General features: G+C 38.8%; 1 protein-coding gene across 1 annotated transcript in view; it reads right to left on the bottom strand.

Annotated features, from left to right (window-relative positions):
- Window positions 1-7,923: 7,923 nt before the first annotated feature.
- HTR3B (5-hydroxytryptamine receptor 3B) overlaps window positions 7,924-23,852 on the bottom strand; it is a 31,377-nt gene continuing 15,448 nt past the window's right edge. The window contains exons 6-8 of the mRNA XM_075191236.1: window positions 12,667-12,877; window positions 9,949-10,143; window positions 7,924-8,287 (exon numbers count right to left, since the gene is read on the bottom strand). Of these exons, the coding sequence (XP_075047337.1) occupies window positions 8,019-8,287; window positions 9,949-10,143; window positions 12,667-12,877 (675 nt within the window). The 3' untranslated portion in view covers window positions 7,924-8,018. The remainder of the gene's footprint in view (window positions 8,288-9,948; window positions 10,144-12,666; window positions 12,878-23,852) is intronic.

Here is a 23,852-nt window from a genome sequence, read left to right on the forward strand (position 1 = left end):
CTGCGGGCTTAACAGAGGGGATTGCTTCATTATCTCTATGATGTATACTTTAAACGGCAAAGCGGAACCTATTTACAACCTCGCATGTTTACCTGCCTGGACATAGATGATGGAGAGCAGAATGGAGATTGCCAAATAAGTGGAGATGATACACTCCAGAGCACACACAAGCCCAGGGATAAGACAAAGCATCTATCGGAAACTGGATTCTTAGACATTTTTTCTTGATACATATGATGCTAACAGACTTTTATGAAGGGTCATATGCTAATGTTGCTCTACTATTCTGAATAGAATGTAACGACATGTGCATTCAATCATGTCCATGTCATACTACATGTAAAAGCTTCAGTCAATCAATACACCTGTCATAGGGATCCAATCAATGGACATGATTGAATGCACATGTCAATACATTCTATTCAGGATAATACACATATATATATATATATATATATATATATATATCTACTATATAAATGCCTAGTGGCATGTGTGGAAAAAAAAACAAGCTGCAGCGCCACCTGCTGGGCAGAGTTATACACTGACCTATATATTTCTTGAAGGAGAAGTGACAGTTGGGAGTGGTTGGTGGTTGCCGGGGGTGACAGTGGGGAGTTTTTAACACCTTAAGTAGCTTGATGAAGGATGTGGCGATGAAGATGAAGGATGAGGTATTGGAGAAAAATGATGAGGTGGTGACATGTGGACAAAACCACGTTAAAAAGGAGCGCTTGCGTCGGGAAGTAACGCTCTTCCCCTGAGGAGGCCTTGGCTAGGCCCAAATGCATGACAAGAACCTTTTTAACACCTTAAGTAGCTTGATTTGACTAGAATGCATGAGTATCATGCACGGGTTAACTTGTATACATATATGTGTGTTTGGGCACACATTGAACCAGATTCAAGTTCGGACGTATGTCAATTTGCATAGCGTATCTTGCACAAAATAGCTCAGCGCAGGCACAGAAATGGACCTTACGCAAATGAATACACTTGCATGCAATTCATGTCCAAATGCAAGTCACACTTACAACTGCCTACGACTTGAGGGGCAGAACAGGGGAGGGAACGAGTGGCCTGATCTATCTCATGTACAGTAGGGGCATTTTGACGCAGATACTGCCTATTCAAGTCCTGGGTTTCTTGTGTACACATGGTTTCACCCATATCATTTGCACCCAAAAAAGTTTAAAAATAATATTTTCACATTTTTTTTAAAGAAAGGTTTTTATAAATGATTATACAGTTAAGAGATTTTCTTATATTTTACATTACAAAATTGTTTTAATGCGCTCTGGTGTGACCTTTTATTGCACATATGCTGTGCATATAATGAATTCTGTTGTGTATGGGCCTGATTTATTAAGGCAAGTTAAGCAAAAGTAAGTACGTAAGGCAAAACCATATTGCATTGGAGGGGGAGGTAAATTTAAAACGTGACGGCAGATTTATATTTGTGGTAGGGCATGTCCTAGATCAACTTTAAATTTCAATGTACAAATAAGCTATCAAGTATTTGTGTGCTACATAAAAAACAACCAGTAATTTCCTTATGTGCAAAATAATAAACTAATTTGCACCCCTTGTATTGCAACATGGTTTTGTCCTTAAAACTTGAGTAAGAAAACTTACTCAATTTTGTACTTAACTTTCCTTATTAAATCAAGCCCTATGTCTCCATATATTGCAAGTACTGTTTACCTAGAGCGTACTTCCACCCAGATTCAGATTTAAAAACATATCTTGAGATACGCTTGGATTTAAATACGGTCAGAATTCCACTCACGTTCCATGCTCTTTTTTAAAAGGCAACTTACATACAAGTTGCATTCTGATTTGAATAAAGCCCATTGTGGTTTTTATATTTAGATTGCGATTATTGTTTTTAATAAATAATTTTGAAAATGTATAACCAAATTTTCTCATATATATTATTTAATATTTTGGCACCTTTGTTACATCTCAATATAACTGCTACAATTTATCTCTACTCTATAGAGCTCTATTTAAGAGCTATGGTTGGATTTAGACCTACAACTCCATTAGCCATAGTGCAAACCAACCCTTGGCTTCAGGTAACAGGGAATCTCATGGGGGTACCCAACTATTTGCATGTACGTATTTATATAATTAGAATTGATATGTTATATTGTTATATTTATTGATATATTCAGTGAGTAAATAGGGTGCTTTCTAGTGAATTGCTGTCTCCACTGTGTGTAGGTGAAGGTACACTTTAAGAAAATACTTATTTAATAATATGTATTTTTCTCTTTTTTCTAGCTGACAGAATAGGTGCATCTATTTTAAGATGCATTCTCATTATGTCCTTTCATTTGATGCTATGAAAATCTGACCCTGTATAGATTTGTCATTTCATACCACTAGATATGTTTTACTTGACAGATTTTCATTTTATCAGACAAACACAAATACGTTTCTTTTCTATAGTCTGCACCTACATTGGCCTCTACAAAACAAACAGTTGTGCCCTTGCAAGTCTTCATCACTCTCTACAAGATTCATTTGATGCAAAGGAAATTCATGGAATTATCCGTTTCAATAAACAGTACACTTCTTACAGGTTTTTGGCATTCCACTGCATTTATCAAGCAGTATTATCCCTTAAAAACTTCTACATTATGACATTTCAAATTGAGTCAAATCAAAGTAAACTTTAAAATTTAAATTTAAGACTATGGCTAAAAATAATAAAATTAGAGTGTGGAATTAGGTGTGTTAAGTAAAATCCTAAGGGCCTGAGTCATTAAGGAGAGCAAAGCATAAAAAAGGAGTAACTTTGCACCTGGGCAAAACCATATTGCATTGGAGGGGGAGGTAAATTTAAAATGTGATGGTAGATTTATAGTTGGGATAGGACATGTGAGACAGTTTTTAGAGCACTAAAAACTGGGAGCACTAAAAACTGGGAGCACTAAAAACTGGGAGCACTAATAACAGGGAGCACTAAAATCTGGGAACACTAAAAACAGGGAGCACTAAAAACAGGGAGCACTAAAAACGGGGGGAGAGCATTTTCAGGCACAATATGGGTGTCGCGTTTTCAGGCACAATATGGGGGGGGGGGAGAACCTGGCATTTTCAGGCACAATATGGGGGGGAGAACCATGGCATTTTCAGGCACAATATGGGGGGAGGGGGAGAACCTGGCATTTTCAGGCACAATATGGGGGGGGGGGAGAACCTGGCATTTTCAGGCACAATATGGGGGGGGGGAGGAGGACCTGGCATTTTCAGGCACAATATGGGGAGGAGAAACTGGCATTTTCAGGCACAATATGGGGGGGGGGGGGAGAACCTGGCATTTTCAGGCACAATATGGGGGGGGGGGGGACCTGGCATTTTCAGGCACAATATGGGGAGGAGAACCTGGCATTTTCAGGCACAATATGGGAAGGGGGGGGAGGACCTGGCATTTTCAGGCACAATATGTGGGGAGAACCTGGCATTTTCAGGTACAAATAATTGGCACAGATCATGACTGGGGGTGGGATAATATGCTGAGTGGCTTTACTTATTATTCTCTATAGGGGGGAAGTGGCACATATCATGACGCGGGGGGGGGGGGGGGGGTAAGCTGCAGGGGGGTAAATATTCTTCTCTATATGGGGGCCAGAGGTGAGATCATGACTTGGGGGGGGGGAATAAGCTGCAGGGGTCATAAAAATTATAAATTGGCTAAGGGCTAGGGGGTTAATTAACTGACTGTCAGGGGTTGCTAGATGTTAGTATATTATTATAAATAATTTTCAAATCTTTTATTATCCATATATGCCTGTAGTAAGGGGTTGTTTTATTTGGTCATAATGGAGTGTTGTGTTTGAATCATTCAGGGTTTGTTAACATTTTGCATTTTTGCACATTTTCAATACAGGACCCCAATGTTCCAGAAGCCAACTGACAACAACGCTTCAAGAACAAGCAAGAGTGAACATCAGGTAGTCTGCATTGCAAGATCAGGTAAGAGAGAACAGCGCAATCTGTCTAACTTTGAATGTGGATTTTTACTTTAGTGACATTTTAATGTGTATTCAAACTAATGTTGACCTGATTCATGAATGTAAGTAATCCAAAAAAATAAGTAAGTTTTCACCTGGACAAAACCATGTTAGAATGCAAGGGGTATATATTAGTTTATTATTTTGTACATAAGTTAAATACTGGGTGTTTTTTTCATGTTGCATACAATTTAAAGTTGATCTAGGACATGCCCTACCCCAACTATAAACCTGTCCCCACATTTTAATTTACATCCCCCTCCAATGCAACATGGTTTTGCCCACGTGCAAAGTTACAATTTTTGGGGGATTTTCTGTCCTTAATGAATCAGGGCCTGTGTGTTTTTATGTATTAATTAATATTTTACTATTTCGTGCATATATATATATATATATATATATATATATATATATATATATATATATATATATATATATACACACACACACACACGTATATACACGCACACACACAGTGGTGAAGTGGGCTGGCAGACTGTGGTATAAATATAGTAATATAGGTACTTGATGGGGCGGATGGCGCGCGCGCGGGGGGGGGGGGGGGGGAGCGGCAACCGGTGTGTTAGCCTGGGGCGGCTGGAACCCTTAATCAGGCCCTGCCCAGTATTGTCTTATTAATGTTTGTTCCCAATTGTAAAGCGCTACGGAATTTGCTGGCGCTATATAAATAAATGTTGATGATGATGATATAGGGCAAGAGGGGGAATGTACAAATGTAGAGCAGGGCCTTGTCATGGCCTGATAGGTTATTATATGTACAATATAGAAATGCTTGTGTTGGAGTAAGGGTTCTTGGAGGATGGAAAAGTAAACTGTGTAATATGAAAGGGAGTACCTGAGGGGATATGGAATGGGAAGTTCACAGGTGTGGGCAGCACGGTGGCTTAGTGCTTAGCACTTCTGCCTTACTGCACTGGGGTCATGAGTTAAATTCCCAACCATGGCCTTATCTGTGAGGAGTTTGTATGTTATCCCAGTGTTTGTGTGGGTTTCCTCCATGTGCTCCGGTTTCCTCCCACACTCCCAAAAACATACTGGTAGGTTAATTGGCTGATAACAAATTGACCCTAGTCTGTCTGTCTGTGTGTGTGTGTGTGTGTGTGTGTGTGTGTGTGTTAGGGAATGTGTTAGGGAATTTAGGCTGTCTTTGTACAGCGCTGCGGAATTAGTGGCGCTATATAAATAAATGGTGATGATGATGAGGTGTGGGAGTTTTTTCACGGAATAAGGGCTTCAAAGCAGGAGAGATAATCTCCTGCTAAGGCTATAAACCAGCAAAGGTGGCTCTGCAGGATCCTTAAATCCACGAGGCACAGGTAATTAAAATTTAGGACTTGTTTAGTTAGTTTTTTATAGGAATCCTATTCAATCATTAGCTATCAGTTGTTTTATAATATCATGCGGTCTTTCTTAAAAAATATACTTTTATGTATAATTACCCAACATTGCCTCTTTTGTGTTTGTAAAATTGAAGACTATTGTCAGAATTTGGATATCATATATTCCACCTTATGTTCAGTATTTTAATGTCAACTTATAAGTTTTAGCCACAGTATTAATTGTTTTCTGTTTTTTTTAAGAATTGGGTATTAGGCTATACATTTTTCTTCTCCCATTTCTATACAAATCCGTCCTCTACTATATTTGGCACTGCATCTCTCATAGATTTGGTGGCTTTGGTTGGAATGAGTTATCGTTTCCATGAATAAAAAAGTGGAAGGGATCAGAGACAGAATGAGTTGTAGAAATCAATTAGTTAAATAATGTAGTTAGGTTTATTATTATCTGAATTCAGCCTTATTTAGCCTTAATAGAAGTAGGACATGCCTTGCAAGACATTTGCTGTAACAAATTCTACCTCTCAATTAGACAAATTTAAAAATAAAATAAAAAAGTGTCTGTGGTCCGTTTGTAGAACAAAATATTTTTGTAATACATTTACCTGTGTTTTTGTGTTATAGTTTAACTATTGTTTAGGTCATTATATGTTAATAGTTGGTTAGAAATAATAAAGAGTTTAAAGACTGCCACAAACAGATTTTGACAGATTACACCTTCTATCCATAGAAGAAGAATGGAACATTAAAGGTTTTGTAACTATATTGAAAATATGAGTCATTTGTAGAGCTGTCATAAACAAAGTTTACAAAATGTACACTTTCGGTCTGATTCCGAGTGGAATGAAGGCATAACTTGTAATTAAAAAAGTTGCACGCAAGTGTAAGCGTCTGTATGCTGTTTTCAGGTTTGAAGATGCAACCAGGTCTGAATGAGTCACAGATGTGTCCACTTGACCACATACAGACAAATCAGGCTGTTCCAGTTCTGTTCTTTAACTAGATCCTTGTAATGACAGCCATGGATCCAGGACTATAATGAAAGCATAAAACTATTTTATTGTAGCAAGAACTCAATCCAGGTAATGCAGGTTAAACACAGACCAGATAAAGCTGGGATAAAGCTGGGAATGTTAAACATACATCCGGGTGTGGCTATAAACAAGTAAATAGTAAATGAGTACTAAACAGCAGGTACAGGTAAACTTAGCTGAACAATGGTAAAGAGCCAGGACCAAGGATACACAGGAACAGAGAGTAGCTTTGCAGGATGTCCAAAGCACAAGACAGAATCAGGATAACATCCTGGTGTGGCTGGGTAACAGGTACATGGTAAATGAATACTGAAAGCAGGCAGTGGCGCACGCAGGGGGGGTTTCTGAGTCTCCAGAAACCCCCCTGCACTAACTAAGTGGCCGCTATAGCTGCACTGTCCTAAACAGCAGCCATGGCGCTGTCAAAGAAGCGTCCGCGGCGGTGCTGTTGTGTATACAGCACCGCCGCGGACGCTTCTTAGACAGCGCCGCGGCTGCTGTATAGGACAGCGCTGAAGAAACGGAGCTGCTGTGCATCGCGGGGGGTGGTTTTTTTTGGGGGTCGGCAATCCTCCGTTCGCCCCTGAGCAGGTACAGGTAAACCTAGCTGAACAATGGAAAACATTCAGGACTAAGTATACACAGGAACAGAATGAAGCTTTGGAGAAAGTCCAAGGATAAACAATCATTGACCAGCAAGGTGCATGGTGGGGAGCAAGCATAAATTGTCAGTGAGGCAGGTGCGGGTGATTACCAGGGGAAGAAGATTAACTCCTGTCAGTGAGAGGAAAATGTCAAGGTACAACAGTAGCACAGAGGTACTGCAGGCCTAGTTAAACACAAGGACAGTGTCCTAATACAGACACTTACGTTCAATTTTCGGACATGTAAAAAAACCTTTTATTTTATATGTTATAAGTGCAATTGCTATGCAGGATCATTTAAACTTAAATCTAATACAGCAGGAACAATTTCCTGACATGCATTTAAAAAATAATATTTTTTTTATCGCTGCTGCAACACACTGGCAAATTCTAATCTATGGCTGTGCAACTTCTAAAGTCTCAATAAGCACCTGCAAATCATTTATAAACCTCTAATTACAGGCGGTTCACTAGCTCATATGTACATCATCATCAACTACAAATTACACCTGCCCCGGACAACCCACAAATAAGATGGTTTGTCAGTTGCATCTGAGACTCTATCCCAGTCTGAATCTTGACACAATTGCTCAAACAAGCTTTTACTGTACATTGCCTATGTTAGAACACCCCTTACCTTTCAGAGCATGCTCAGTGTGAAAAAACGCAAAGATACTCTACTCAAACTATGTACATCTCACTCTGAATCAAACCCTTTATCTCGGCAACCTTTCTGTGCTTGTTTTGACTTTTCAAATAAATAGCCAGCAAATCGAAAAAAACAAAATAAGAAATATAATAAATTATTTATAGAAATTATGTGGTACTGTTATGAAGTTGGATGAGTTTTATTTTGTTGCACATCAATTAGACTGTAAGCTTGAGACTTGAGACCACAAGAAAATAAATCAATGGTAATAGGATTTCACCACAGTGGAGGAACAACCAACATGAGTGTCTTCATATGGGTTTATCATATGAGCTCCATGACCACCATAAAAGACTAAGAGTGGCTGCGTAGGCTGTAAAGAGCAGCAGATAGGCTCTGAACATAAGGCTATCTAATCTGTAGCACAGGCTGAGCCAGTGAGCATGCCAGGCTTCTTCTGTCTCCATCTCTTGGATGTAGGAACGAACTGATGTCACCTCCTGTAGGATCTGTTCCATCATTGGGTCATCTGATATTGCAGGACTCTGGAATACTTCATCTTCTACTCCACAGCAGTTTTCTAGAAGGTAAAATAAAAGCCATTTCAGTGGGTACACCCTAAAAGAGATATGGTAGATATGATACCAAAGCACAGATGAAGAGGGGAAATATTAATAAAACGCACAAATTTGTTTTTCAAATTAGATGATACAGGTACAGCTTAAATAAAAAAAATACGCATTTATTTAGTTTACATTAGAATGTGCCATTGTACTCTTGTTATATAGGGATTTATTCCTATACTTAAATCACTTCATTGTAGGTCCATATTATCAAAACAACATGCAATTCTTGCAACTGTCATCAATGGAGGCAAAGCATAAATGGAAGTTCCTCCTATCTCCATAAATAGCCATTTTGTCTTTGAACATTGCGATAGGAACCATAGAACGATCACCAAAATCCAAAGTGAAAGGGTCCTGAGGAAGTGTTAAGTTAATGGAGCCCATCTCCTTCTTTTGAAAATGTAAAATTACTCTAGCTCTGTCTTGAATGGAAAGTAACAGTCACAGAAATACACCTTAAATCTCTAGGAAAAGAACACGCAGAGCCCTCATGCCTTTATTCAGACACTTCTGAACTGTCCAGAGTCACCGTAGATATAATCCTCATGGTCGAGAAATCAAAGCACTTGGGATAAAAACAGTTCAGCACTGATCAGTGGCAAACCAGAAATAAGGCAACGAGCCGTAACTCTGTCCTAACCACTTGAGGGATGGAGATGAGTATTTATGGAGAGAGTTGGAACTTCAAATTTTAATGTGTCCTATCATCATCATCATCACCATTTATTTATATAGCGCCACTAAATCCACAGCGCTGTACAGAGATTTCATTCACATCAGTCCCTGCCCCATTGGAGCTTACAGTCTAAATTTCCTAACATATACACTCAGACAGACAGACTAGGGACAATTTGATAGCAGCCAATTAAACTACTAGTATGTTTTTGGAGTAGTGAAAGTTACTTTGACATTTTAGCTGCTGGTTTTGTGACGATTCAGATGTTTTTCAATTATCACTGCCACTTTGAAGCAACACTAACTATTGTAATGAACTCTCCACCTACAGCAATCTCTGCCAGATTAAATATTTTTTCATTGAATAAATAAATAATAATGAAACTACATAGAACAAATGACAGGAAACACATTTTAATTTACACGTACATGTTCTTCACCACACAGCACCAGCTATAGAGAAATAAGCTAATGCTTCACATACTGGAGTAGATCCTTGTCTCCATATCTCTTAATATTTTCAGATCAATATTGCTTAATAACCTCTGAATTTCTTCTAGTCTACATATGAATTGGCGTCCATAAAAAACAGGGTGGCTAAAATGGATTTTAAATGGACATAAAACAAGATAACCTAATGACACTGCAAATACTTTTGAGATAATGTAAAGAAGATAACAGTACTTTCTTCCCATAATATTTTTAATAATTACAAAATATTATATATGAAATGACTTTTAAGCAAAACCATAGAACAGGTTAATCATTTTCTGATGATAAACCTTCTTTGAGTAATGTATTCATAGCCTGTGTTTACAACCACTTAAAGTTCAAGGTAAATTTTCTACTAAAGCATTACTTACTATATAATGATGTTTATTATTACTGAAATCAACATATACATGCTGTAATATTGTCAGAGAAGAGCACATACAGATACCTGTAGTTTCATTGGTTGAACCCACAGAGCTTTCTTCTGGGTTTGCATCATGATTGCTTCCTTCAGTCAGCAAGGGACAACGGAATATCAGAAGACTGCCCGATCCTTCTTTATCAATGTGAAGAAACTTTATCACCACAATAGATTTGCCAAGACTCAAAACCATCAGGACCATGCACACCACAAAGAACACACCTATAGGAAATGTACAGGTTTAGAGATTTACCATACATTTTTACCATATCTTTACATATCCCTCATTATTTTTTCATCTGTCTAGAAGTGTTACCTACTGATTCCCTGTAATATAAATGGCTATTACCATGGCATTCACTACCAAATCACTCAATTATACCAGTAAATTGGTCTCTAACATATAAAACTGTAATCATAGAATGACAAATTCCGGTGGGTAATGTTTGCTGGTTGCTGGTGTAGAACTATTGTGCTTCTAGCTGTTAACGCTGGTTGACCAGAGTCTATGGGTGATTGGTCTTTACCATAGACCAGTACAAAGAGCCAATGGGTTTCTTTGAAAGTTACCCACAAGTCAGTGTTCCAGGTCTGGTCTGAATACAAGCCAAATGTCAGGCATACAGGAAGACAGACTGGGTCACTAACAAATGATGGAAACAGCAAAAAAACATTAGACACAAGGATGCCCAGGACAAACCAGGTCAGTGAGAGGTAATCAGGTAAGCACAAAGACAGCTATTGCAAAATAATCTGTTACTCCAGCACAGTAATGTGCATTATTTAAATCTAAATCCAACTAACATCAGCATGAGCAAAGTTGACGAGTTGCTCCACGTTAAGGCGACAAAAATATAAAACACATGGGGAAGGCGTGGACATGTCTAATCAGCGATCCAGTGCTGGCAGCAAGGATACCAGATCATGTAATGCTGCTCATAGCATTGACTGAACAAAGCAAGACTGTGAGCCACGTGGAGACTGGTTATAATGACAGAATCAAAGATCCAATTGGCCATTAATAAATTACAGATATATCATAAGAATAGCCTTGGATATCACACAAAAATAACATTACCAAAATAACAGTTTGGTAATTCCATTTTACTTGTAATCTAATAAAACAATGTAACTGTTTTGCCAAAACTTTACAGTGAAGATGCAACTCATGTAAGGTAAAGTGTATAGGACATAAGTTAAAAAGTTTAGAACCTCATAAAATGGAAAAAAGACAAGAGTGAAGAAGTTAGCAGACGTGGATACAAGATTGTCTCCATCATTAGTAGTATTCTCAAAATGTTTTTAAAGCTTACCATCTTAATCACAATATAAGGTATAACTTTATATGTGTTTTATCCCACCAGAACAATTAATTGTAAAACTGAAAAATTCTGATGTGCAAGATAAATGCTGTCTTTCTCCCTTGCAATGTCATGCAGCTCTTTCTGCATGACTGTTGCAGCTTTCACTGGTAAGAACATACCTTAATGCGTAAAGATGGCAGTGCAAAATTTTGCCTCTTCTGTTGACAGAAGCTTAGTGGATGAAAGTGTTTTTAATGCAATCTAGTTGCCGTAAATCATGTTTCTTTAGACAAATTCTAAAAATGATATTTCATGTTGTAGGCCAAAAACTGCACTGTGGCCGGGTTCCCACCCTAACAATGTCTATGAATGAGACATTGTAAGTTAGGCGTCTGGGTGGTACAATGCTGGCAGTACAGAGGAGCCAAGGGGCTGGAAAAAATGTGGAGCGAGAGGGGGCACCAGAAAATGAGTTGGAAGGTGGCTACAGAAAATGTGAAGAGAGGGTGCACCAGAAAATGTGGAGAGAAGGGGCACCAAAAAATGGGAAAGATAGAGGGCACCAGAAAATGTGGAGAGAGAGAGAGGTACCCAGAAATTTGGTAAGAAAGGGGGATAGAGAAAATGTGGAGAGAGAGGGGGCACCAGAAAATAGGAGAGATAGGAGAGAGAGAGAGAGGTACCCAGAAATGTGGCGAGAAAATGTGAAGAGAGAGGGGGCACCAGAAAAAAGGAGAGAGAGAGAGGGCACCAGAAAATGTGGAAAGAGAGGGGGGGTACCAGGAAATGCGGAGAGAGAGGGGCCTACAGAAATTGTGAAGAGATTATTTTTATTTTCAGAGAAAAAAATAATAGTTGCAATCAAATAGAGTGACTGAACAGTGATACTAAATAGAATTTTGAATTGACATTTTTATTTTTGCCCCATGTAAAGTATAGACAGAATTTCCGCAAAGATTCTCCACAGAGGTGCTTCCAATAATGTGAAATCTCTAGAGCATTGATACAGTGGTAAAACAGATGCATTTGCACAAAAAAGCATTTTGTTCCGATCTGCATTTTCACCAGTTTGTAAATAATCCAATATGTAAAAATAGTGATTATTCTGGTTTTAAAAATGTTATGTTGCCAATATCATTTAGCCAAGGAAGGCATTGCACAGCCTTCAAAGTGTGTAGGCGTGTTCTACGTGAATAATGTGATAACCTGATGATTCATCTGTTTACTGTTCCCACAATACCAAAAATCATCAGAATATATTTAATCCACTTTTCATGTTGCGTTACAGAGTACATAACAACATCTTTGAAGATAAAACACTCCTACATATTAAAGTCATCTCACATAAACATGTAGTTATGTTTATGTTTACATTCACTAATCATAGGAACATTAAGTCCTTATATCAGACTTATACTTAGCTTTGCAGTGACATACTCACCAATCAATGGCACACTTAAAGATGTGGCTGGCAGGTCGTCTGCCATGTTAACTCTGAAAACTGTGTAGCCAACAAGAATACTGGTTTTAAACATTATCCGCGTCCCACTGCCCGGGGGCAGGTAAAAGCTCATCAGGTCTACAATCATAAGTAGAATGCTGGGCAAGAGAATGCTTACAATATACAGCAGGGGGCGACGACGGATAACAAGCTGCAAAACACAATTAATCACATGGTCATAGGTTATACATCATATATACTTTGAAGTATTTAGATTCTTTGGCATCATCTAGAAGATATAGTAGCTCTATATGAACTAATTTCTGTGTCTTTAGGTCCTGTTTTACGTATGAATACAGGGGCGCACGCAGGATTTTTTGTATACAATACAGCACCGCCGCGGACGCTTCTTTGACAGCGCAGTGGCTGCTATATAGTACAGTGCCGCTATGAGGGGCACTTCGTTAGCGGAGGGGAGGGGTTTCTGGAGACCCACAAACCCCCCCTGCGTGCGCCCCGTGAATCCATTTTTATATTGTTTCATGGGTAGCATATGTAAACGTAAATTTATTTACCTCCAATAATACAGTACTTATCTTTATATGATAAAAATTGCCTTAAATATTAAATAACAAAATCACTATTTTGTATGACTGGATATCTAAGCTGAGGTATCTTATTTATGTTAAATAGTGCAAGAGAGTGTCAGTGGAGAAAACCAAAGCTAGGTTCACTGTGTTTTCTTGGTCAGTGTGTTTTATGGAGACAATAATTATCAGTGTTCTAATAATAGGGAATAAATAAAATGTATTGTTGTTGTCAGGATTTGTACACGTCCTATTTAAACTACATTCAATTATTACTATTATTATTATTATTATTATTATTATTATTATTATGATGATTATTATTATTATTCTATTTGTAAATCACTGACATGTTACACAATGATGTACTGTACATTAAACAGATCTGATTCAAATACATAAGCCGCATAGTGGTTGATTCTCTTTAACTTTTACACAAGACACTTGTCTGGCGAATGAAAGGTTACAAATTTTATTGAAAATTAAATTGAATTGAAGTGGTGACAAATAAAAGTAAGACCAATCAGCCTTTCAGCCATACCCATAAACCATAACATTGTTGAACTAAAATATTCAGACACTTCTTAGGCAGTGGAGCTCGACCCCATTTTGGCTCACAAGCTGCAGCTTGCCTAACCAGTAGATGTTCTATAACTCCACGAGGGGTAGTATTACTAACTGAACCTCCCTATTAAGGAAGAGTGTCCAACGGCCACCACAATGTGTCATTATGGCTGCTGTTTGGCCTGCTTTTTCCCAACAGCAAGGTTCCCCCCACCCAGGAACCTAAGCCCACCACCACCGTGACCTCTTAATGCACAACAAGAAGCCTTCAAATTACTCTGTAGAATTGTGGAAATCTAATTTTAATGGCCGGCTAATTAGCCAATGAACCTAACGTCCTAATGGCTATATTAACCTAAAAAAAACGATCCTTGTCGAGAGCAATCAGATTATAAATGCCTCTCCACTGTAACCTAGGGATAATATCTGAACAAACGAACCAAGGGCCATCGGGATCGGATCACCGTAACTTCAGACTTAATGTGCTCAATGAGGTTCAATCCCTTCAATTTACACAAATTATTACCAACCAAATGAATGACCAATATACCAGGATGCCCACACTTGGCCTCATTAGCAAAAAGGATACCCAAAAGGGAAGCCCCCTAAAAGCTAACCAACAGATTAAACTAGCCCAGGGTTATCTCTCTGGTCGCTGGGATGGAGAGGCCCCTATTCCATGGAAGGATTCAATGCATGTCAGATTCGGAAAGTTGGGTGTAGGTTGACCATGCCTCCTAATCCAACAGATACCCAGCTTCACCATACCATTGCACATTATAAATTGCTTTTTTGGAATGGGGTTTAATTCACCTGTAAAACAGAAACTTGTGTCTACAAATCTCAATATATTTAATATTGATTTGGTCTTCCTTCAGGAAACCCATTGGAGAGGGGGATAGCTCACCTATTAGGGCTAAGTGGAGTGCTGAATGGGTGCCTGTCCCATTCCACATAAAAGCCAGAGGGCTGGCTATATTGTTTCACAAAGTGCTACAGTACTTAGTCCACAACATGATGATTGAGCCTGAGGGCAGGTCCATTTTTATGGATGTTACTATCAGAAACCAACGCTACACGTTGGTAAATTTATATGCTCCAAACGCGGCCCCACACGATTATTATAACAATTTAATTGCTACTCTTGTCCAAAGGGATTGCACACAACTAATTATTGGGGGTGACTATAATACAGTGGATAACTTGGTGCTTTATGAAATGCCACCAGTGGTTGGAGCTTCTCCTCAGGCGCAGATGTAAATTCATAATTTGGGAACAACTCTTAAATTAATGGATCCATGGTGATTGTTTAACACCTCGGATAAATTATATATCTTTTACTCAGCAGTTCATCGATCTGTCCCCAGGATTGATTAAATATTAGTGGTTGATACTTTGATTCCCTATGTACATAACACTGACAAAATATTACTGACTTGACTACAGATTATTCTCCCAGATAGCCTCACTGACCATCAGTTCGGTTTTGTTAAGGAATGCCATTTCGGGAAGGGATTTGTACGGATATAGCCGCAGTCATTTCGACATCTCAAAATACGAGCACACCCAGTATGCTGCTTAGTTTAGACACTAACAAGGCCGTTGATACAGTAGGCCCCATTTGTATGCGATGTTGAATACTAGAGAGTTTGACAGATACCTTGTTCAGATGATCGAGTATTTTTATACTAATCCCTCAAAAGTGATTCTCCTTAACGGGATTAAAAGTGATGGGATAATGTAACAAACACTGGGATAATTTGATGGTGACTACTTACCAGCAGTTTGCGCTACTAGCACTGAGCCGCGGAGTCTAGCACGCCCCTGGTAATCACCAGGAACCCCCACAAGGATGTATGGACTTAGCGGCTAGGAACGTTCAAGTCACGGCCCTTAATGCCAGTTACTGGTGAGGTAGGTGGTAAGAGACTTGTCAGGCAAGCAGGTCAGTAACAGGAGGTCACATAAGAGTCAAATCGGGGTACCAAAGGGTAGTCAGAGAAACCGGGTCTGAACCAAAATATCAGAATCCAAATGAATGCCAAGAGCATGGTCAAGGATGCCGGGGTCAAAATCAGGAGAGTAAGAGGAGCAAAATCAAATATCAAGAGAGTGGTCAAGAACAAGCAGGAAACCAACTCCAGGAATCAAGCAAGACAGGAACCAAAAGGCTGAAGCTGGATATGATCAAATACTCTGACAGCGATGGACTGTCAGAGTCTGCTTTATATAGGGAAGCTGTGGAGATGAGCGTCCTGTCGCCTGACAACGGGCACTCATGCACACAGAGGATTGCCGGCATTGAGCAGAAGCACATCCCGCTGCTGGGCGACTGGCGCGAATGCGCAGTGGCGACTGCCGGCCTAGAGCGGAGGAGGTCGGGGCTAGCAGGGAACAAGAAGGCGTCCATCCCCGCAAAGGGGCTGGTAAGCGGGAATGGTGCCTGACAGATAACAATGGAATTAGGTACTCATCAGGGCTGCCATCTATCCCCACTGCTCTTCAGTCTCACGCTAAACCCACTTCTACTTGTTTTGCAGAATTGGCCTGACTTTCAGGGAATTACTATAGGAACCAACAAATTAGATTTAAGCATTTGCTGTTGATGTATTTCTTTATATCGCTATGCGACAACATTCACTATCTTCAATCCTGGAGAGAATTGATGAATTTGGCCTAATTTCTGGTTTTACAGTGAACATGGAAATGTCCACAGTCTTGGATTTAAAGGCAAATGTAGGCTCTCCCTCTTGGGGGAAATCTACTAGACTCTGTTGGGCTACCTATCAAATTACCTATTTAGGAATTCCCTAAACTTCCATCACAGTTATATCATACTAACTTCTCTAAGTTGATTAATGAAAAAAAAGATGAGCTTGGGGGTTGAAACCATCTCCCTTTGTCCTATGTTGGTAAGACTAATTTGATAAAAATAATTTCCTTCCTTCGACTTTTTTTTATCTTATCCAATGTTTACCACTTTTGTTAACAAAGAAAGATTTGACACATCTAGACTTTCTTTTCAGGCGGTTCATTTGGAATGGGAGGAGACCAAGGAATGGTTTGCGGAAACTACAACAGCATAAGACTAATGGCGGCATAATTTTCCCCAATGTCACTACCTATAATCACACTGCTATTCTTCGCTATTTATGGGACTGGCTGTATATATATATATATATCGGTATATATATATTATATCGGTATATACATTAGAGCAATTCAGATTCAGGAAAAACCGACAGATCCGAGATTTGGGGTTCCGAGTGAAACCTAATGTTGACAATTTCAGATCTCAAGACGAGGCAAAACGTCATCCTTTGGAGAAGATATTGATGCAAAACTCGCAAGAGTCTTCTCCTTCGTTTTCTCATGTACAGGCAGGGTGTAGGGAGGATGTTAGTTGTAGTGTTCTGCTCTGAAAATAGCGTTCAGGGTGAAAGAGGGACATAGAAAACAATAGAATAGTTGTGATTATTGTTAGACGGAGTAGTGGCTATTGGTTGTTATTAATGCATATATAAAAATACTAGTATATAGACTGAGTTAGATATCATTCTAAACTAAGTAGTGTATTTAGTGGAGAACAAAAGTGAGTTTTGCTCTATGACTATTAGCAGCTGTTACATAAACAAATCAATTTATTTATTTTAAACTTTTAAGGGTTTTTAGTGAAAGTAATCTTGTGTGGGCCTGGGATCTCTGAATTAATTTTAAAAAAAAGTGTCAACACAGCTACACACCCCAAAAAAACACTTATATTCTAAACTTTTTTTCTATTTTGCAACACTTGTAAATTTTTAAAGGGTCATTCAGTTATTATTATATTAAAAAAAGAGTGTTCTCGTGTCAGTGTAAACGCAGCTGCACATTGGAAAAAAACGCTATATAGTCTAATCTTTTCTATTTTTCTATACTTGTCAATTTTGAAAGGGTCATTCAGTGACATATTTTAAAAAGAGGGTTTTTCATGTCAGGTTATTTTCTTGGCATTTTCAACAGTAAGAGTCTGCATGTAGAACATTGCAGCGGCTGCAAAACAAAATGTCATCTGCCAAGCCACTAAGTGAAGCGAGTCCATTAGATAAATTAAACAGAAAAAAAATGTATGTAAGTTACAAGAGCACTAAATTTGGAAAGTTAGACGGCATGTATCATGGACAGTGAAGTGGCAGTAACAATCAAATGCTATTAGATGGACAGAGGCATCAGTAGATATTTAGATATCTAATTGTAAAGCGCTATGTAATTTGATGTCGCTATGCAAATAAATGATGATGATAGACAAGGTGGCCTGTACTCATAGCAAAAATTCCAAAGACACCAGTGTGCACTTCTCAATGGGTAGAGCATTCACGTTAGCCAAGAGCGGAGCTGCGAGTAAGGTAGATCTGTGCCGTAATGCTGCCCTTCTGAATTAAACAAGGGGACTCCTATATATTTATGGGGAGGACTGAAAAATCAGTCCAACGGGGGAAGCTTTGTCCAACTGCAGGGAAAAGGGGGCTGCCCGAAACTTGCAGCGAAAGTGGTCCCTAAGACCCATGTATATAACTATGGGATGCATATAAATAATACTAATATGTTCTATTAGTGAAGTGTAAGAAATATGTAAAATGGACAGTTCAGATAGTTGCCGTTCACACACAAGCAAGTACGCATAACATTCAGACTCATGCAGATTAGGTTGCCCAAAACATGTCTTGACAATGCAATTGAAAGTCCACATTCTGAGAAATTAAGAGGACAGATTTTGGCCCTGGCAAAGAATACATGTAGAGATGGAGATATGATGGCTGTCAATTTACGCTAAGGGATAGAGATTTCATTATAAAATAGACGGGAAATTACTAGAAAGGAATGTTAATGATATATAAAGGAAAAACAGCTCAAAATGACATTATTGTACCTACTTTACATGATTTTTAAATAAATCCAGATCCAAAATCAAAACCAAAATCTTACAACACCAAAACACGAACACATGTTAGAACCAAAACCACATTCAAAACCAAACTATGGGGGTCAGCACACATTTATAATATATATATATATATATATATATATATATATATATATATATATTACATGCAATCACCTACACACTGTAACAGGCATAGTAGAAAAATTGACGTTTCAGAATGGCTGTGCATTCTTTCATCATGACAATCAAATGTATAAAGTTTTCTTCAATATACATATACATTGTATATTTAATTTATGTTACTATTAATAATACACTGTGGGTAAACTGTACCTTTAAAGGGGGTCTGCTGTGTACACTATTGTTTTGAATTCCCATTGATGTTAATGAAAGAAATAAATCTAATTGGGAATTTGTACATGATGAGCACACAGAAGATGAAATAGAAGCCCTACGGTGTTAGCCTAATTGCTCTGCTGCTCGTCTAACCTTCTGCTGGTTCATTTGATAAGGCTCTCTTTATGATGCTATGAATTTCGGAAGTGCTCATTTATTCCACATATAATTCTCCCCCCCTCCTCTTTATTTCACCCTCTGCTCATTTGTGAGCCGTTGTCGCAATGATAATGATTTTGCCATTAAAGCTGAAATCGCTGCTGCATGAGAGAGCTATGTCCCATGCTGGCCATTCATCTCCCTGTGTTTTGTGTGGTTAACTTGTCTTGCCAGGGTCGTTGTTAGTCCTGGACAAGCAAAAGCAGAGGATGAGGAGTGTCATTTTGCACGTCTGTTATCATGAAATACTAGGGCTCGCAGGTTAATTATAACATAATGGAGTAAATGTATTATTCGGCGCTCAGCAGTGCCCTTGGCTCTACTTAAGGCAGTATTCACTGCAACTTTTGGAGGCAAAGTATAGCCATATTTATGGCATGATCCATCATTCTTCATGCCATTTTCTGATTTGCTCTTCTATTCTATGTGTGAAGTGAAATGATTTTCCAGAAAAGAAACAATTGAGCATCAATGAAAGTAATTGAATGTATGTATAATTCATTTCAAGTGTGGTGACCAGCTGCATTCCACTGATTCCACATACTGTATGTGCTTGACACTGCCAGGAAAGTTATATTCTGTGTGCCAATGGAGTTGTGCCTGTCTGAAACAGCTGTATATTGGTGTAATGCTTTTTCAGTGAGGTAATAAATACTTTTGTCATGAGAAAAAATATATACTTAAAAGTTAATATAGATTAATATTTACAAAATGTAGAAGTTGAGCCTGATGAATGCAAACAAATCGGAACTAGCGACAATCAGCAGAAAAGGATAGGGAGGAAATGATACAATGAATAATACTTCCACAGTAACATTCTCTTTGGGATCCACCTTGAGTAGGAAGATGTTTTAGGGTTTTATAAGGCTCACACCAAGGGCTAGATTTACTAAACTGTGGGTTTGAAAAGTAAAGATAGTGCCTATAGCAACCAATCAGATTCTAGCTGTCATTTATTTAGTGCACTCTACAAAATTACAGCTAGAATCTGATTGGTTGCTATAGGCAACATCTCTACTTTTTCAAACCCGTAGTTTAGTAAATATACCCCCAACTCTCCCTAATATATAAAAATATGACAGAATGTCTTTGTATGCTCGACCACTGATATCTATGAATATTGATATTATCACATAGTAATTTACACTCAGTTGTCACTTTATCAGGTACATCTGTCCACATGCTCAATAATTCAAATATCTAATCAACCAATCATGTGCTAGCAACTCAATACATAAAAACAACTCAATGCAGAGATGGTCAAGAGGTTCAGTTGTTGTTGACCGTGAAATGATTGTTGGTGCCAGACAGAGTGGTTTAAGTATCTCATAAATTGCTAATCTCCTGGATTTTCACAAACAGCAGTCGCAAAACAAAAAACATTGAATGTGCGGCAGCTCTGTTGGTGAAAATTTCTTTGTTAATGAGAGAGGTTAGAGTAGAATGGCGAGGCTAGTTCAAGTTGACAAGAAGATGACAGTAACTCAAATAGCCAAGTGTTACAACAGTGGTATGTAGAAGAACACTTCTGAATGCACAGCTTGTAAAAAGTTGTATGGGCTACAGCAGAAAAAAACTGCTCCTGTCAGCTAAAAACATGAAACTGAGTCTACACTGAGCACAGGCTCTACAGAACTGGACAGTTGAAGAGTGGAAAAATGGTCCCTGGTCTACTGAATCTCGATTTCTGCTGTGACATGCAGATGGTAGGGTCAGAATTTGACGTAAACAGCATGAATTCATGGATCCATCCTGCCTTGTGTCATCACTGCAGGCTGGTGGCAGTTGTGTAATGGTGGGGAATGTTTTCTTGACACACATTAGGCCCCTTAATACCAATTGAATATAATTTAAATGCCACAGTCTATCTGACTATTGTTGTTGACCATGTGCATCCCTTTATGACCACAGTTAACCCATATTCTTATGGCTACTTCCAGCAGGATAACACAACATGTCACAAAGCACATGTCATATCAAGCTGGGTACATAAACATGACAATGAGTTCTCCAATGGCCTCCAAAGACATAATATTTCAATTGAATAGAGCACTTTTCAGATGTGTTGGAACGAGGGAGTCGCAAGATGAATATGTAGCCAATAAATCTGCAGCAACTGCATTATAATCATGTCAACATGTACTAGAAACTCTAAGGAATGTTTCCAGCACCTTGTTTAATTCATATTATGAATAATTCATGCTGCTCTGATGACAAAAGGTGGTCCTATCCAGCAGGAGCAGATTGGGAACTTAAAGTTGTCCTGGCATGTGGCCTCATGTAGGTGGCATCAAATGAACTTTAGGTGGAGTCAACACAAAAGTAGGCACAGCTAGCACAATGCCCTAGCCCATTATGATTCTACCAAAATCATGGTCCACCCATATTCATTCTACTCATATTATGTCCCCCACTGTACTGATTCTCCCCCATGTCATTCCACCCCTGTTTTCATTCTTCTCTTATCATGCCCCCCTGCATTGATTTACCATCACAATATGGCCCCATATTTATGGATTCTCTTTTATCAAGCACCCCCTGTGTTAATGTACCCCAGCCCTCACCTATCTATGTCCCCCTTATCACCCCCTCATGTAAAGTTTCATTGCTGTCAATAGATGGTCCAACAAGTTTCCTGCAGAGATGGAAGTGTGGTCTTGCAATAACGCATGGTCACTGCTGGGGAATACTGAAATAGGACATTAAAAGAATAACTGCAATTTGCTTAAAACTGAGGCGGAGCTGGGGTAACCATAGATGTGTAACAGAACTGCATAACCAGTGCAGAGATCACAAAGTTATAAGCACCATCACAATGCTAACAGAACACTCACAGTAGAAGAGAGCTGTAGATGAACCAGTTCTGAAATGCCAGGAAGCCAGAAAGTCTGCAAGAACTTGTTGGACACAGGAGATACTGGATCCACCAGCTGAAGGACCACCCCTATGGAGGGTAATGAAATGCCGCCACAGCTGAACTTGATGTCAGGTTCTGAAATCGGAAAGGCACTCACATTGTAGGCCATACAGATCGGCTTCAGATTGAAAATGGGTTCTCTAAGGAAACTGGAAGGGTGCAATAGTAGCCCACGTCTGACAGGCCAAGGAGCCTGACTGTGTCAAGAAATCTGGAGCCCTGGACCCCCCGTTAAGGTAAAGATGCTGTGCTATGTAAATAGGAGCCAAGTCAATGCACTAATTGGGATAGGGTTATTGATTGGGATAGAGATAGGGTTAGGTATCAGGTTAGGAATAGGTTTAGGGATATCATAGTCAACCTAAAAATACTGTTGACATTTAAATTGTCGACCTAATTATCCTGTCTGCATTTGAATTGTTGACCTAATAATACTGTCTGCAGTTCACTTGTCGACCTAATAATACTGTCTGCATTTCACTTGTCGACCTAATAATACTGTCTGCATTTCACTTGTCAACCTAATAATACTGTCTGCAGTTCACTTGTCGACCTAATAATACTGTCTGCATTTCACTTGTCGACCTAATAATACTGTTGATGTCATTATTGACAACTTTCCAACCCTGTCTATATTATGGTGATGATCATGTAATTGTCGAACATATGTATCACACCTGTTCCAAATGGTTGTGAAATTTTGGAAGGGTGCTGCCCTATAATTACAGTGTCAGAATCTGAAATGTCAGACTCACATATAGCACTCATGGATACCCTTAAACTCTGCTCAGGATTCTGTGAATGTCCAATTTGTTCTTCAGCATCAGTGTTCTTTATATGCACTGATGTGGCTGTTTTGGAGCTGACAGACATTCACTCACAGCAAGAAGGTGGTATATGGGAAACTACAGAAGATGTATGATCATGTTGGGCACTCTATTTTTCAATGGGCATTCTAGTACGTGTAACAGGACCACTACTAACCAAAAGTGGACATCAGCCTTTTCTTGCCACTACATGTGATATATGGAATGTTAGCTATTTTGATTCTTTTAGACAAATCACAACATTCACCAGTAACTTTAGGAGGTTGAAAAGGTATTACTACTGGCAGCACTAGAACTGGGATGATCCTGATCTATAGACTGATCCATGATTGACAAAAGAAGTAAAGCTACTTTAACTTAGAGCTACTTGTAGCTTCCACCACATCATGTGAATGCCCAGTGAGATAGGGGAAGGAGGTACTGCTACTTTGAAATGTAGACACTGCTCCGCAAGATCATTCAAATTAATTCAAATGGTTTGTTAAAGTAAATGTTTTGTTTTATTTGGGCTGTGCTGTAAATGTGGAGGAGATCAGTGGCTCTCTTATGGTTAAAATAATTATCGGAAAAGAGGTTGACAGTCAGATTGGAGATATTGTGTTGGTCTTCATCAGATTTTGTTTATGGCAATATTTAGTCACTGAGCAAACCAATCACACATTCATCATGCCAGAAGGAATGATTTTCAAGGAAGTTGCTGCCTTGCTGGTAAACTACCTTACTACCTACATGATAATATTCTACTTTGGAAAACTCAGACCATTGTGAGTCATACCTAGAATAGAAAGTTCCTTTACTTTTGTGTCACATCT

The sequence above is a fragment of the Mixophyes fleayi genome, chromosome 11 (genome assembly GCF_038048845.1).
Source record: "Mixophyes fleayi isolate aMixFle1 chromosome 11, aMixFle1.hap1, whole genome shotgun sequence".
Taxonomy (NCBI): domain Eukaryota; kingdom Metazoa; phylum Chordata; class Amphibia; order Anura; family Limnodynastidae; genus Mixophyes; species Mixophyes fleayi.